The sequence below is a fragment of the Poecilia formosa genome, unplaced genomic scaffold (genome assembly GCF_000485575.1).
Source record: "Poecilia formosa unplaced genomic scaffold, Poecilia_formosa-5.1.2 Scaffold122, whole genome shotgun sequence".
NCBI classification, from domain to species: Eukaryota; Metazoa; Chordata; class Actinopteri; order Cyprinodontiformes; family Poeciliidae; genus Poecilia; species Poecilia formosa.
Window position 1 is genome coordinate 1,606,558 of NW_006800061.1, and position 18,317 is coordinate 1,624,874.

The 18,317-nt window shown below is 36.6% G+C and overlaps 1 protein-coding gene across 1 annotated transcript in view; it reads left to right on the forward strand.

Annotated features, from left to right (window-relative positions):
* Positions 1-258: 258 nt before the first annotated feature.
* Positions 259-18,317, forward strand: part of mapk8ip1b (mitogen-activated protein kinase 8 interacting protein 1b) — a 31,214-nt gene continuing 13,155 nt past the window's right edge. Inside the window, exons 1-3 of the mRNA XM_016675892.1 lie at positions 259-661; positions 7,215-7,326; positions 15,570-15,827. Of these exons, the coding sequence (XP_016531378.1) occupies positions 606-661; positions 7,215-7,326; positions 15,570-15,827 (426 nt within the window). The 5' untranslated portion in view covers positions 259-605. The remainder of the gene's footprint in view (positions 662-7,214; positions 7,327-15,569; positions 15,828-18,317) is intronic.

Sequence of the window (18,317 nt, forward strand, 5' to 3'; positions counted from 1 at the left end):
AATCTGCATTAAAAAAACAGCTATGTTTTATGTGTTTTATATTGCCAAACCCAAACATAATCTCACAACAAACAGATAAATGTAATAAAGCATATTTTGTTAAGAAGATACATGGAGAGCTAGACAAAACAAAGAAATGCCGACTTTGATGACTGATGTTCCTCATGAATAATTTAGCTTGACACTGTTCAGATGAGAGAAACAGAGACAGGGGAGTGTCCTGTTGTGCTGATGTTTCTCCTGTTGGGGCTTCCCGTGCTGTTGAATGATCTGCTAACACCAGCAGTTTTCTGCAGTGGCGTAGTAAATCTGATGCACACAGCACCGTGCGGGTTATATAACACTACTCCTCTTTGGCAGCTTCAGTGCCACGGCTTCAAACAATTACCCCATCTATCTCTTCCCTCCGAGCGAACGGTAGCAAGCGGAGCTTTGAATCGGACTCCTAGCTCACCGACCAGGACAAGCTGCACCCCTCCTCCTTTTTCCTCCGGCTCTTTTCCTGTTTGCTCCTCCTTCTCTCCCTCCCTGCTTCACTTTCTAACCCTCTTGCTCCTTCTCATCCTTCTCTTGTCTTGCCTGTGGATGCCCTCCTCACGTACAGAATGGACTCGGGAGGGGAAGGAGGAGAGGGTTGGATGGAGGACCAGTGGGAAAAATGGTAGGGTATTGTTTTTGTGAGCAGCCGCTCGGATGAGTGTGACCTTGTGAGTGTGTAACCGTTTGTATTTATTTTTATTATTTTATGCCATCTCCTTGCAGTCGGAAAAACTCAGGCAGGCAAGCCCTTGAAGGAGACCGGATGCACAAGATTGCACATTTATTTTAAGGAGAAATGCAGAACGTGTAGAGGGAGAGGGCAATTTGACCAAAAATAGAACCTGAGAAGTCTTATGCTGTGCATATACGTTATGGCAACAGTGCTGGTGCAGAAGTAGCACTCTGTGGAAGAGTCTGTCTGTTTTCACAGTTTGTTTTCATACACAGGATGATGGAGTGTTTCCTTTTTGTAACCTGATGTAGTCAATCTGTCAGGACAGTCCTGGTTCGGCTCATACCCACCGTCTCGTCCTTGCAGGAGGGCGAAGCTGATGAATAACGGACTGCACTGAGTCTTGTGATCTTTTGGTTGGGGGAAAAAAATCCTGTGATCTGTGAATTTACAGGAACATATAATGAGAGCGACTTAAAGGGTATGCTTGAATCTGCCAAGATATGGAACTATTGGCCAGGATATGTTGATAACAGAGTATTGGCTAAAAGGAGAAGGTTTGTTACATATTCAGACATGTTTGCTATAATTTAGGTGAAGCAAACTTTATTGATCTTTGTTGTCTGTAGTTGTGTTTATGTTTTCTGAGTCACTTTTTTAAGATCAATATGTTATTTTCCCCCAATAGATTTATTGGAACTTTATAGTAGCATGCAGAGATATAAATGTTCCAGGCACATAAACATGTGAAAACTTAAATGCTTATTAAGTTTCTTAGTATTTGCAAATAAAAACTATATGTTTCAAGGTATGGATAAAAATAACTCTGTTCATTCTAGCAGGCTAAACAGTAGACTCACATAGCTAATAAGCTGGTTGGGGCCATCATTTCCTGAGCGTGAGGTCATGCTGTCCTTCATCAATGCACGCCAGGAGGCATGCCATGAAGACACACAAATGCCAGTTGGCTACCCTGTCACCTCCCACTGTCAGAATAATGCAGCAGTTTAGCCCAAATCCGTAGTGGTACCAACTGAAACATCAATCCTGCAGCTCTGTGTCCATCTGCACTACATGATTTCTCCATGGAGAAAGTGAAAATGACCTTTTCTTCAGCCAGAAACTGTCCAAGCAGTGAAATCCAATGTTTTATTTGACATATTAATATCTTTCTTAATTCAATCCATGAATACTTCATATTAAGGAAAACAGAAAAAAGTGTAATTGAACTATGAAATATGAAAAGTAGTTATCCTAGTAGAATAACTAACATTTTCTTTTAACCATTACAATATTAGACATGGCAATGTAAAACAATCCACTGAGAGAGTTACAGTGAACAACAAATATGACTTTAATCTATTAAGCTTTAAGGTTAATGCATTTGAATAAATTGTCCATCTGATCTATTATTGAAATGTTATGCATAAGGAAAAGGAACATTTTAACTGAAATGTAAGTGTTTCTATTAGAGACAATTTATTGGTTTTCATTATCATCAAACTTGCTTATTGGTATCATATCTTTTTCAATCCTGTTACAATTTTTCCTGCGTAATGCTATCCACTTTTCTGTCATCACATCGTAGTGCATCAATCATTTTTGAGAAGTTATTGCTGCTCTGCTATGCAGCACAACTGAATGAGCATTACTAAGGCAATAACATACAGAGCTCTTGGAGCGTTTATATTTCAAAACCGAATCACATTTAGTGAATTTGGCATCCCACACTGGACTCAGTTTGGTCCATTTCACTTTCTTGTTTGGTTATGTTGTCGCCATGATTATTTCTCTTGCAGCTATCAGCTGGCTCCACCTAAGAATGACTAGCGGCGCCCTCTTCTGGATGGCAGTCACACTATAGCACTGAAAGAAGGTTAATTTAAATGCTTTGAATGCTAACACGTTGAGTGGGGACTTTCTGTGTGTAAATTGATCCGGACACTTATTAAAATTTGTGGATTTTACTATTCTGTAGATTTTTGCTCATTTTAGGAAACTAATTCTAACTGTTGGTTAGGAAGAGGTTCAGTTAAATGCTTACAACAGTTGGAATGCAACCAACAGTTAGTTAGAATTGTTAGAATTAACTTTTGGTTAGAACTAGTAACTAGAACTAGTTATATTGACTAATTTTATTCAATTGAACTAACTAGTTCTATATTGACTAACTAATAGAACATTGATTGGTTAGAACCAATGTCCATTGTCTAACTAATAAAACATATTTGTGGATTTTAGTATCCTGTAGATTTTTGCTCATGTTTTGCCAAGGCAAGTAATTCAGTCTGACTAAAAAAAACATTGGTTTTATACATTTATTATGCACAAAATAAGGCATACTTTATAATATTCTGGAGATAAAATGAGCTCTTAAGTTAATCTCTCCTCACTCTCATCAAATAATGTTTTCTAGTAATTTTGTTTGTTGTTTTTCCAGCTTGTATGATTTTTTTTGGCTCACGTGTCATTGCCGGAAATATTTATAACAATTATAAAAATTTGTTGTAAGTTATGTTTCAGTCCATGCACTGTATTGATACTAGGGGTTGAACGACTACATATTTTTTTAAGGTCGACTACATCATCATAGTCGAGTCGATGTCGACTAGTCGCGGTGACGTCATAGTGACGTAAGCGCTATCCCTAACCCTTCTCCCGCTTTTACTAAGTCTAGTATGCAGAATTAAAAGAGCAATAAACAGATCATTCTTCGTGAGCAGGGAGAAAAGTTTGTTGCACAAAGTCGGGTCTGACTTTTTTTTTTTTTTTCCAAACACCGGCTGATACTGATGCTCTCTGGATAGATACACTGACCACAATGGTGCTTTTGGAACATCACAAACCAAACTTGTTATGAACGGATCTCGTTTGGTTACAGTTGAATTCAACGAAGCCTCCTGCTGCTCCTCCGCCCGATGCGCAGCAGGACGCTCTGCTGCGCATCGGGCAGCGGCTCTCTGAACCGACATGCAGACGGCAGCAGAGATCGCCTCTATCAGATCCTCAGGATGAAATTTGGACTTAGTTTCCAGATGTAGTCAAACCATATCTTTATAAGAGCGTAAAGCTGCCAGGTTAAAAGCTTCAATAAGTGCGACTAGTCGACTGGCCCAGAAAAAAGTCATTGCAGAGAAAATAATCGACTAGTCGACTAATTGGTGCAACCCCTAATTGATACCCCCTTCCATTATTGAGAATGATGTACATATGGCAAACCCTTAAATTGAGTCCCTGAGATACAGTATGTAAAGGACAACTGTGTTTACACTGGTTTTCACATCAGCTTGATCTAAATTTACAATATTTGCCATGTAAGTTTTCACACTGCCATTTACCATTCTCATTGCCTTCTAGCCTATGTGATGTCTCTGTGTTTCATTGTGACAATGTAATTTGCTATGTCTTCCACTGTCTTGCTTCGCTCCAGTGGCTGCATCCACCTTACCAACAATTCACTGTGGCATCAGGGTCACTCTGTCCTGTCAAGGCGCTTTATCTCCCACCGCCTAATTTTCTTCTCCCTTCTCTGTTTCACTGTCCGCTGCCTTTATTTGTTCTTTATATTTCATGGTCCAATCATTACCTTAACCTCCTGTTGACCTCTCTGGTCATCTCTCCTTCTGTCCTTGTGAAGACAGTTATCAGTAAACATGGTGACAGTAACATGTCATGCATTAAGCTTATTGGGATTTTTTATCATTGCACTTCCTTCTCACTTCTCCCTCATAACACTGTGTATGGACTGTGGCCACTGTTGTTCAGTAACGCAACCAACACCAATGTGCAATTATCAGAACTTTAAAGAAATGTGGTAGAGTTAAGGCTCTGCGCATCATTATTGGGTTAACTCTCAATGCCTTTGATGCCAACATTTTATATAGATTGTAGTGAGTTCAGAACGTTCTGAAGAGTGGTGGAAATAACACTGATGATGGAAAGAAAAAGTCAGTTTTGAAAAATGGGGGTAAATTACAACCGATTACATTAAAATATTCAAAATAATGTCATCTTAAAGCCTGAAGTGAACAAAACAATTCTGAACCACCCTTGATTTCAACACTCAATGACATAACCCGAATATAAGCATAAATAATGTTTCCCATCACATGGCAAAAAACTGAGTTATCAAAGCCCTTCAAGATCAAAATGTACCATTGATCGAAATCAACATTGTCCCCTATAGGTGATACGCTCAGTGGGAAGTATGAATTTAAACTATGTGAAATATGATTGATTTTTTTCACCACTAGTTTAATGAGGATACAATGTCCTTTCAATAACTCAACCTGAAAATGCTAATAATAAAAATAAAAGCAAAAATATTGTGCAAATTTGTGATAGCATGAGATTGAACTTCTAGGCCTTTTTGGAAACATTTACTCAGATATTATTTTACTCTAGTGCTTTTAGAGTTTTTATTAGTTTGTTGAGATAAAATGTACAGTAAATAAGAATACAAAAAATGACAATGATTTAAATTTTTCAACCCTTTTAAGTTAAGCCTTCAGCTTTCATCGCCTAAATTATAATTGCTAAAGATGGTTGCAGCTGTGCCCACATATGCATACAATGCAACCAGGAATGACAGTAATGATACATTAGCACTGTGGCTTACCAGAGTGATTATTGTCATCCAGGTTAACTTTAGCTTACTCTCTGTTATTAGTTCCAAAAACCGTTTTACTACTCAGCCTCTGAACTGCCTGCAGGGTAGAGAGATAACAGGCGGACATGATTGAGGATGAAGAAAATTGAAGCATTGTTTACTTGAAGTTAATTGAATCTTGTCGGAGACAAAAAGACAGTCCATCAAGGGTGTAGGCATATTTAGGCATGCTGCTCCAAAAGCAAAAAGGTGTTCTGTGTTTTATTTATTTATTTATTTATTTATTTTTTCACGCTTTATGCTCCTAATTTGAGGATGTGAAGGCGAGGAAACAGTGGTTCCCTACAATATTATGTTTTCTACCAGAGCATACGTATACTTCTGTCACAATATTATCTACTTTGCATTTCTATCTAGAAACATATTTTTCGGAATGATTTTCTTTTTAAACGTAAGTCTAAAGCTGGCATATAAATATAATCGAATGCTCTTTACCAAAGCGTATGATAATGAATTTTGCTCTGTATTTTGTCTTACCTTGGCCACAGTTCACAGTGGAATCAGGGTCACACTGCCCTATTAAAGACACTCCATCCTATTCATTTCTTGGCATACATAGTTTGATCACCATCCAAGGTAGACTTGTTTTATCACTTTTTTTAGGCATGTTGAAAAAATTTTAAGCACAAACGTGGCAATGCAGATGGGACATATCTACAAATGCATCAATGGTGCAGAATTGACACAGGTATTAAAGTTTTCATCCCAATGCACATACTGTATAAAGCGGGGCACATCAGAAGCAGCATAGGTGCTTCAAAGACATACAAAGCACACAACTAAAGGTCCTCCAAAAATGTGTAGTGAAATGTTTTTCAACAACATGCATGGCAAAATGAGAAATAGTGTAACATCATCTTCATATCTTCTCTGGATTCTGGTGACTATTTTTGACCTAAAGTTCATTTAGATATTTTAGTGAGTAAGCTATTATTGCATTTGTATTTTTTACTATAAATAAGTCACAGTTATGTCTATAATTGCTGTGAAAGTGGACCTGTAACATAACAAAAATGATAAATCAAAAGATTAATGTTCATATTTTCCTGTTGTCCAGGACCAAATGAAGGATATTTTTAAAGTTACTCAAGTAGGATTATTAATACAGAAACTAAATGAAGTCATACATTTACCATACATAAGTGAATGCGTTTAAAAGCACTGCAAGCATTACATTAAGGTGGTGCTTGGGATTTCTGATTAGTGCATTATGGCTTGAGATACAGTTGGTGCTGCCTCTTATTTTCATGATTTTTTTTTCTTTAACTTTGACTTTTACTTACAGTGAACACAGAACAAAATTACATCCAAGTATAGTTGTTTTTTGTTCGTGCTGGTATCTGTGTCCTTGTTTCTAAGGTATTCCATGAGAAAACCTGTTTATAAAAATATGTCTGCACAACCTGAGTTTGGAACCCTATACCTGATTAAACCACAAGACTTCTGGAGATATGTCCTTAGGACAGATCAGACCAATGCTAAGTTTGATGAGCATCAGACACAGTATACACACACACACACACACACACACACACACACACACACACACACACACACCCACACACACACACACACCAAACCAGCTGTCAGGTTTGGTAGTAATAACTTATTTCGCAGCAACAAGACCTTGAGTGGACAATGAATTCTTCTGTGTACCATTAAGTATGAGGACGGTCTAAAACTTGATCAAAACTAAGTCATAAAAGTACAATATCATATAAAGAAGTAATTCACAATGATGTGGAATATTGTAAGAATTCTGAGTGCTGAGAGATTAACTTCCCCTTATCTGTTTCTCTTCCCCTTCTCATGTTAATCTTCTCCTACAACAAGGCTGACTCATGACATCAGTCTGGACGAGTTTGAGGATGATGACCTCTCGGAGATTACAGAGATCACTGACGAGCGTGGGATGAGCCTCAACTGCAACGGCCCTGATATTAAAGTAAGATTCCATGAGTCATGAAATTTCATGAAATATGCAATGAATTTGCTTTAGGTTTTTATGTTACAATACTTTATCATTTAATGCAGAGGTTTGCTTAACTAACCTCTGTAAAATTAATCATGATCTCCTTCAGTTATTGATTTCACTTACCTACTAGCTATTGATTTCATTTCTGCTACACCTTACAAATTGTTTAGCTTAGCTGCTCCTTAAAATGCATTTATGGCTCCAGTTAATAATTAAACTCAAGAAAAGATTTATATATTGACTTAAGTGTGTTGTTTTCGGTTTTGTTTTTAGGTCACAAATATTAAGCGTGACAGTATCCATAATAAATACGTTTACAATAAATGTATTTGTTATGTCACCCTGAACCTACCACAGATCTCTAAATGCTAAAAATATTGATTTCACTGCGAAGACATAAGAGCAGAGGCATACAGTAAATGTTTTTTTAACTAATAAAAAAAAATCTATGTTTTTTGTCCTCAAAAGAGGTTTATAAATCACAAAAAGCATAATAGTTCAATCTATGTTTGGCTTGTCTGTATTGTGCTTTTTTATGCTTTTCTAAGTATGTAGTAGCCCCATAAAAAATAAGAAATATTGAATAACAATTTCTCTTGCAAATGTGTGCAATATTGCAATTGTAAAAGACTACGTGGATACAACATTTTGTAGGATATAATATTTCAAGTGTTGCTTTAGAGCTCTGCTTCCCAAAAATATATGTGGCTTTTAGGATGGACTTTTACTGCTGTTTATGCTGATAGATCCCCCTGACAAAGATATTAAAGTTCAGGGAGAAGAGTGAGGATGCTGTAATGATGGAAAAGAAGGTGGAGGAAAATGTGAAACATTTAATATTGTCAACATTTTATTGTATAGTATTGTAGATAATGCTTTGACATTATCATGTCTAACTTAACAAATAAAGGTTTCATAAATTCATGTCTAAATGTGGTGATAAAAAAAAATTAATTAATTTTAAATCCACAGTAAAATTGCTATTTTGTTCAACTATACATACAGTCACATTTTTGTTATATTGATCTCAAATTTACTTGAGTGAATCATGAAAAAAACTGGAGCAAGTGTAAAATTCAGCTCAATAGGATAGATGTGCTGAACCATAATGAGTAAGATGGAGGAAGAAAATAGCCAGAAGTAGATTTATTATTCTGTCAGATCTGCTCTGTTCCCAGTGAACCACCATCACCACCTCCATTCAGCTCTGCTGCAGTATCCTTGGCAACTGAGTGGTTGAGGGGCTTTTCAGTAACATCTATCTTTGATCACTTAGCACTGCGTAGCACTGATAGGAAATCCTCCAGAGAGCTGTGAATATATTTTAGGTTTAGAAGGTTGTTATTTTTTTCAGTTTTTCCCCATCTTACCCTGGGAGCTAATTATAGATCAGATTACCAAATGTGAGCTCTCTCAGCGGAGGTGTATTTGTATGTGAACAGAGAGGATACAAATAGAGAGGATGAGCCCCTGAGAGACTCATCCTCTCTCAGGGGCCTTGTGAAGGTAAAATTTCACAATGGGTTTCTGAATGGCAAACACCAATCAGGTGTCATGCCAGTCGCAACAACAAAGCTTCCGTGTCCCTGAGTGACTGCACTTCCAGGGTACAAGGCTGTTTCTGTCTGGCTTTTGCCGACCGTGCATCATTTCAATATAAGGATTGTTGTTTAGCATTTGAAAAGAGTCAGCTGTGTTTGGTCTCTGGTTTATACATCAGTTGTACTAGAGTTTGGATCACGACGTGGATCAAACTGCTTGGGTGGGAGGAAAAGGAAGCCTTCTCTTCGTCAATCACAATGCCTATGTATTGTGTGTGTGTGTGTGTGTGTGTGTGTGTGTGTGTGTGTGTATGTGTGTGTATATATATAATATCATATCACATCAGTTCTTAAATCTCTTTACTGCCTCCATGTTTGTCAAAAATAATTTTACGTACTACCTAATTAAAGTGTTTTTAAACCCAAGTATTATGGCTTTAAAGTTAATCAACACAGTTTGGATTGGGTCAACCTAATGCAGCCATTCCCGTTTTTACCTTTCTTAGTTGGATATGAATCCCACAAAGTGACAGCACAAGTCAATTATTGATAATTATTTATTCACAATTTTTAATTTTATCAGAAAAAAAGTGATGATAAAAAATATAAACATGATTTTTAAAAAAAAAACCCTAAACATTCAGCTGCAGTCATCAGCTTGTGAGGCTGTTCTTGAAAAATTTAAGTAGTGGTGACCACATCAGTAAGGTCAACATCAGAAGGGGGATTCAGAATGCATTTTGCCTCATCAATCATTAACAGGAAAATGGAAGGAGCATCACTTCAGACAACAGTTCCTGTGTCAGCAGGGCGAGGTGAATCAGATGTTCTGTAAATATGTGTGGTTCTTAGAAAAGGTCAGGGGTGCACACACAGAGGAATATGTGAAATACATACAATATGTCCCGATACTTTGAATTCTATGTTCTGTAGCGTCCTTTAACTTTTGTGAAGCCAGAAATGTAATGGGTCAAAACTGGGACAAATCGAAAGTACTTTAATTTACAGCATATTCTTATACTAAGTTGTTTTTTCTCTCAAACTAATAATATTGGCATTTTAAACAGCTGTTTATGTGACATGATTCCTCCAGTAAGATGTTTTTTTGGAAAAAGGCCCTAGAATTTTCTTAAATAGTTCTAAATTAAAATAATTTTCTCAATTTTTTTTTTGACTTTTTGCTCTGTTTGGGACTGAAGAGGAGACAACTAAAATTGTGTTGTCTCCTCAATTAGAGGAGACAATAGAGGCAAATTGCTGGATTGTGCTGGAATTGATGTTTGTGTTTTCACTGATTTACTGCAATCTGGTACTGGAAAGAAAAAATAAATTGCAAATGCAAAATATTTGCAAAAATGAATCTTTTTGATAACTTCTATATCTGGTGTACTCGAAACCAAAAAGAGAATAACTTCAACTTGATGCACAATGATGTTTAAATTGCTCCCATCTGTTGGACCCAATTATTGTATTTCATTTGTATGGATTTAGGGCAAACTGGTTTGTGAATATACTTGAGAAAAAGGGAAAAAAAGAAGAAAAAATAGGAGAAGTCTGAACCACTTGCAAAAACTGGAGGGAATAAAGATTGTGAATTCTCGTCTTAGTTGCAGTGAAATGTGCTTTTTTCATATTGAAATATGATTTCATTTCTGACATTTAATCTGGTATTACTGCTATAAAGGTCACTTGACTGATGTATATATTAAAAAGTTTGTAATTGAAGATTCAGTGCTGTTTACTGTTCACATTATTTAGTTTAGCTGGAACTGTTAGCTTGGTTAATTCCTTGGTCAGAAATGTTTCTCTGCTTAATTGTGTCCAGCTTTCTGCTTATAGAGTTTGTCTGTGCTTCTTGTTATTGTGCTTCCAGTTCACCTTCAAAAATTTAGTTTGAGTTTTAAGAGAAGAACAATTCATGTACAAGTAACAGTTCTTTTTAGAAGATTTTGTAGTCAGCCTCTTTGTAACAGTGAAAGGTGTCCGAATGCATGGCTTATCCTGGCAAAGAAAAGACAGGCCGGGGCTCATCAAAAGACATATTGAATTTCCAGTGCACATGGCTTTAGTATTTAAGGGTTAATGTGGACCAGATCAAGCTCAGACAAAGCATAAAGAGATTTAGCGCTCCTTAGAGACGTGGGATGACAACATGTATCATCATTACATCCACTCAAGATGGGGCTGGGAGAGAAGAGTGCTTCCATGCTCATGTGTAAGGATTAATTGATCTGATGTGCAGCCATTCGTCGTATGTGAAAGGTTGGCGAGAATGACATTTTTGGGTGGGGTCACTTGACTGAGCAATTACATTAAAATGTCTGTAGAAGCACACAAAAACACCCAGGGGTAGATGCATCAGTTGTTTGCAGACACTATTTTCACACCCGAGTGTGAGTTTCTAATTTTAAAAATAGATTCAATGGTAGATCTCCTGTCAAAGTCCCTTTTCTTGCCAAACAAGGTTTTGCAGCAGTTTACTTGCAATTAAATAAGAAATTATGTATGCATGTATGTATTATTTACATTTTGGTCAGTTTGGTATGCGAGAAGAAAAAAGGGCTAAAAAGGATCTCATATGCTGACGTTAACAAAAACCAAATCAGGGATGTCACAAATGGTAAAGAGTATTCTCTGTTTAAATATTTGGCTAATAATCGTACACATGATGGATGGGATTAAAATTACTCCTGCATATATTTATTAGAATCTGCATCATGAATAAAGTGCAAATGCAAAGCAAATATGTGGAGCAAAAGAGTTGTGAAAGACAGAGGAAATTGCAAAGCTTCTTAAATGTACATAAAAAAAACATTGATTAATGCATTTTTCAGACAAATCTTCATCTCAACATGTGACCTAAAACGAAGCAATTTTTATTGTTTTTTTCTCATGGTAAACACCATCGTCACAGTTGTTTTAAAATCATTGTTTTAGAGATCAGAGTCTTGTAAGCACTACTATGACGGTGCTTATGAGCACATAAGCAGACTTGTTTCCATAGCAACAGTATTTTTCTTACCCACTCCACGTGACGAAGCTGAAAATACATCGAGTGTTGGCGCGTGTGCGTGCACAGACACACACACACACTCAACACCCCCATGGATACTGCTCTCGTCATCTCCTCTACACATGGTAACTGGAGAGGAAGCTGCCTCATCGAGTCAAGTGGACACAAGAGAAGTCCTTTTCTCTCTTGGCTCCTGTTTACACCATTTTCACAGCCGTTTAGGGACACGATCATGCAGATTGACTCGTTTTTTTGGTGGTGGTTTTTTTATCTCTGAATATATAATGACTTATTACTGACTATCATCCTAGTCTTTTCCTTAATTTGTAGGACAGCTTTGTTCACCTTATTTTTAAATACACAGCTTTGGATATGTTAAGCAAACAATTGGTCAGATTTTTATTATGAATATTAGGAGGCAACAAATGGACTTTAAGAGTTGCTGCTTTTAAGTGTTTCCAAATTGATATAGAAATTGTCTTTACTAATACTATCAGCTATGACAAGCTGATAATATTAGTAATAAAATGAGTTGAAATAAACAGAACATTTTTATGACCTGAGAACAATTGTGGTTAGTCTGTTTACTCCATGATCTCAGGTAACGGAAGCTATTTTTTCACATGTAATGTATTTTAAACTTGTATCAAAAACAATTAAAATGCTGCCATTTTGTGTTTTGTAGTAAATTTTTATCTTAAAAAGAGACAAAACCAAAACTTTAAAAGATATTGATTCTTAATTATCCTTGACAAACATACTTTCATACATTAAGTCTAACTACTCCTTCAGGGTCTTTTTTTTTCTTTTAGTGTTTTTATTGATTTGCATAGTATGAGTTGTCTTGTTTTTTTCCTGCTCACTCTACTTTGATTAATAAATTCAATCATATCCCTGGCAGGAATGTTGCCTTCATCACCAGGGTGGCTTGTCTCTAAGCAACAGGGGGACAGGAGTCAATTAAAGGGGCCAGCCACAATTTGTTGCCATTAAAGCAAAAACCAAAAAAAGAAAAGAAAATTTTTAGCAGATGAAAAGGGATGGGGAGTGAAGAAAAACTCTTGTTTAAAAGTAGCTTACATCAGAAACAGTCGTCTGGTGGCTGAACTGAAAATAGAAGAGGAGGAAAGGATGAGTGAATCTGTGGATGGATGGATGGATGGATGGATGGATGGATGGATGGATGGATGGATGGATGGATGGATGGATGGATGGATGGAAACCACAAGCCAATGATTGAACTGTGATGGGTACACATATAGATAAATGGACATGTTGTTGGATTGATCATTGATAGATGATGCTTGATTAAAAAATAAATGAATGTTGGCTGATTTAATGTATGTATATAGTGCTGGATAGATGGACTGGCAGATTGACAGATCTACATACAAAATGATCTTTGAAAGATATGATAAATGTGCAGATGTGTGGGTAGATGACCAATGTAGATTGAAAAGTAGATGAGTGGATTTAGAGATCACTGTACAGATGAATTGATAATATTGTAAAATGTAAGTTAGATAAATGAAAAAAGAAAGTTATTCTTTTACCACATAAGATTGGGAATTAATATTTTGAAAGTTAATTAATAACGTTTCACAGCCAATTATATTTGAATTGAGGGTTCTGCAAGACATGTCATATATAGCAGAACATATGCATCCTATGTTCAGGTATTTTTTATTTAACTTTTTATGATACATTTATGGAAGTTCTGTTTTAAACTAATTCTAACCCTTGGTTGTAATTTATGATGGAAAAAAATACTAACTTTGCTTTTGTCATTATTTTTAACCCACTTATGGCATGACTTCACAGCATATACATTTTAAATGTGACTGTTAATACTAAATACTAACACTTCATTTTAATATCTCTAGTATAGACTTTACCAGTAGAGGTGTATAAATAATATTTTTCTGGCTGCAACACCAGATCAAACGTTTACAGATTTTTCACATACCATTACCACTTCCTCTTCTCATACAAAAAGGCCTTTTTTCTTCCTTGGTGAAAGACAAAAAGTGAAAGACCTTTGGAAATCTGGGATGAGCGCCTCACTGCATGCAAATGTGCTTGAAGGCAACATTTAGCCAATGGAAGAGGATTAACCTCCATCCCATTCACCAGCTGGGTTTTAGTCACAGCCTGCAGTTGTAAAGATGCATGTTGACAACCAATCTGCTGAAGTTCAAATAGAAAATATAAATTATTTCACTTGTAATATTTACACTGAACCATAAAGATTATGATTTTGACTTCTTTTATGTCAGTAACTTATTTTACTATGCTTGAGTGAATACCAACAGTATTGAGAAACAAAAAAAAATATTTTTTGTTGACGACATCACCACCACGCCGATGACATTTTGGTTAAATAATCCAGATTTATCTGACTTATTTTACTTGGGCACTTGAAAATTTACAGAAGTTAAGATAATACATTCAGATATTTTGCAAAGTTTTCGTGTTGTCTTTTTCTTTATCTTAATATTTTGCAACTAGACTTTGCATGTGCAGGAAAGAGAGAGTTCAAGACTATAATAGGCTTTACAGTGACTCTGAAGTCCACGTCAAAGCCAATAGAAACAGTTGGTGTTACTGTGTGTTGTGTTCAGCTACTGGGGAATTGATGATAAGTAAAGCAGACTTAACTGGCTCATTGCCCTTTTACCTACTGTCTGTTCACAATGCTCATATGAGTTGGATGTTGTGATTTGGTAAGCTTAAAGTAAGTCAGGTTGTCCTACTATTTTTGCAGTCACTTCAAGCATTCACAATGCAGAGGTGAGGGACTCATAATTGTCGCAGAGCAGTCATCTTCATAATTCATTATGGGATTAAGTAATGTTACTGGGGCAATTTATGTTCCATTTGAACTGTACTTTATTGAGTTTTGCAGAAACTGCACATGTACTGTAAATGTCACAGAATTTTAAAAAATTGCAGCGTGGCTTAGCTGAAGATCAAATTATGCCAAAATCTAATGTGTAGAAAGATGATGCTAAAGCATTATTTATGACAAATTGGTACCTTCATACAATATTGAAGCATAAGACAGTTTTGTGGGTATAACTTTAGGTCATAAAGTGATGAAACATAAGCAAGCGCATCAATTATCTTTGGATTTTAAATGGGTGGAAAACTAAATTATATTGTAAAGGAATAAATCCATAAATTGTTTAAAGTTAGCATGTATTTATTCCACCTTTGTGATGAGTTTGAGACTTTTCCTCTTCTCTTGCCAATGAATGCAACTAAGCCAAACACATCAGTTGTGATGTATTAGCACCTCTTAAAACCAAAATAGCCTAATATGAGCATAATTTCAGATATGACCACTGATTTACGAAAAAAGGAAAGAAACAACATCTCACAAAAATTAGACATAGGGGAGAGAGGTTTCATTCTTTATTTTTCTAGGGAAACATTATCATTAAATAAGAGGATTCTGTAAATTAGTTGTGTATGTGCTGTTTTTAAGGTGGTCAACTGTTGTCAGTGAAACTGTTGCTGAAGACAGAACGGCCTCTAATTGGTTAGCTCCATCTCCTCATCCCATGCACACATGCTCTCTCTCTCTCTCTCTCTCTGTCTGTGTGCCACTTTCTCTTCCTCTCTTTTGACTGACGCTGTGTTCCCTCCAATCCCTGCAGGGCCGTGTGAGGCGAGGAACCAGTAGCATGTCGGGGAGGGTGGAGCTGGGAGCAGTTGGCCAGTTTCAGGCAGAAATGCTGCATTTGGAACTCATTGACGGTGCTGACGGTTACCGCGGTGATAAAGACACCTTGAAGGCATCCGCCGTTGCAACCGTGCCAGTCACCAAGGACTCTGGAGCACCTGTTACCATGGATACATACCGACCCAAGAGACCTACGACCCTTAACCTCTTCCCTATCGTGCCTCGTTCACAGGTATGGCCTGAATTATCTTATCTACACACACACATGTGCACACTTTCTGACAGAGCACAATGCTAATGGAAATCAGAAGCAAGATTATTTATGTGTTTGACTGCCTTATGTGTGTTTATTACATTAAACAGCAAAAAAAATGTGTTTTCAAAATTGAGAAAAGATGAACAAAACGGTTGACATTTCCACTGAATTCATTACAGTTGTTTCCTGACAGGATGTCTTTTCTAGACCAAACAATGGCTTCAATTGTCAAGACACATTTTTTCCCATTGGTGCCCATCTCTGTTTGTGCTTGAATAGAGCTCGTGATGTGAGTGGTTTTGTTCAGTAAGTCAGTCTGTGTGAGAACAGAAGAGCTATTTTCTATACACGGTGCTCAGTTAGGGCAAATTTTACACTTTTATTGGTAGTTTCCAAAGAAAATAGGGCAAAATGGAAATCTTTTTAGTTTGGGGAATCTTTTTCCCCAAACACATATTAGTGTTTCCCAAACACATGTTAGTGTTTGGGGAAAAAAGGTTGTGTGAGATAGAGCGCATAGTGCGACTGTGTGGAAATTAAAACATTGAGTTCTATCTGTCAACCATTTATCTTATTTGCTGACATTAATTGAGAAAGAATGTACATTTAGGATTAGGCTTGAGAACCTTATATATCTAGACAAGATATACAGTTTCGGCTAAGAAAATCAACATATGGATATAATATGAACAGGGCCACCAAATATGGACAATAACAGAATGTGAAAACATTGCATGGTCCAATGAGTCAGCTAAGATATTCAGATGTCAGTGTCAGAGTGTGTAAACAACACGACAGCATGGACCCATGTTGTCCTTCATCAGTGATGCAGGCTAATAGTAGAGGTATAGTGCTGATGGGGATCTATAATTATTGGCACACTGGCTGGTCCCAGTTGGTACCAGATTTCAATCAAACAATGCACCTTTGACAAGATTTGCATCATTTAACCAATCTATGGTGGCATCATATCAATATTGACCAAAATTTATGAGAAATGTTTCTGATATCCTATTGAGTTTATGCCATGCATAATTAGAACAGTTCTGAAGGAAAAAGCGGATCAAACCCAGAGCTAGTGAGGGGAAGTTGATAAAATAGTCAGTCAGTAGATATTTTGACTGAATCGAAATTGATTCTTTGCCTCAGATAGTAGAGGATTTTTCTACCAGTTTATGGTCAAACAGTTTAAAACATGGTCTTTTCACTTGTTAAAGATTATTCACAGAATTGAACCCTAAGCTCTGGGCCAAATGCCATTAAGATTTGGGTCAAATTAACAATTTGATATTTAGGGCTCTACCCATATGGCATTCTATTGACATTTACTAGTTTCTGTGCAAAGCAAGAGTTCTCTATGGAGACTTCTTCTCATCATTAACAAGAACTAAAGCAGCTGTTACCATTGTCCCAGTTATGTCACCCAGTTGGTCATTGCAGATGTTTCCTCACATGTTCTTCTGGACGCATCTTCCTATTAAAGGAAAGGTGGCCTTACAGCTGTTGCTCCATTCATGCTCAGTATGAAGGATTGTTACAAAATCAAAGACATAATGCAAGCATTTGTCCTGTGGCTCTACTTGCTTGTCCAGGAGGAATAAGTGGTGAAAGTGAATGCAATCTGCTGGGTTTCCTTAGATGAAAAACCTTTTAACCTGAATAGTCAGTTGAACTTGACCGCATTGATTGATAACTAAAGTCAAACTGGACTGTATGTAATTGGTTGTTTTCAAGTCACTCTGTATGACTGTGATTATGACTTAATTTGGCCTAAGACATTTGTTGTGCATGAATTGTTTGAGAGAACCGACCAGATATTGTGTGTGTATGTTGAAAGTGGGTCAGTATGACTTCCATTGTCCTGGTTTTGCTTTGTTTTGCTTTCTGATGGCTTAGTAAAAGTTTATTTTACAACATGTGAGGGACATTGAGTCCTAGCCATTTCACTTGGATGGTAGGATTATAGAGGACCAAAATAAATAAATCAACAATTTTATGCAACAAATTAGCAACATTTTTGGAATAAAATCTGAGCCTTTTAAGATGTTTGGAATGTCCTTTTAACAATCAGCTAATTGTTTTTATTCCTAATATGGATTTGAACAGTCAATTTTGGAAGGTTGTCCAGGCTTTCTTTTTGTTTTTCTATGATGAACCAATTACACTTTCATTTTGAGCTTATAGTTGTTTCTAGGTCATCTGCGTCTAGGTGCCTTATCAGTTTATCAACAATTTCAGCTTTCCAATAGTTCAAGTAGTCACTGAATTCATCACTATGAAGATAAGACAGACTTCACATCACTGATTCATCATAGTAAACCAATGGGGATGGTTTAGATGGTGAGCCTGTTACAGCCACCATTAGTTCCTACCACTATGATCTTTTAACAGGTGTTGCTTTGTATCCTGCTCAGAGGTTAGACCAATTCTTCTTTTGCTATGGCTGACTTACAGTGTCTGTCGAAG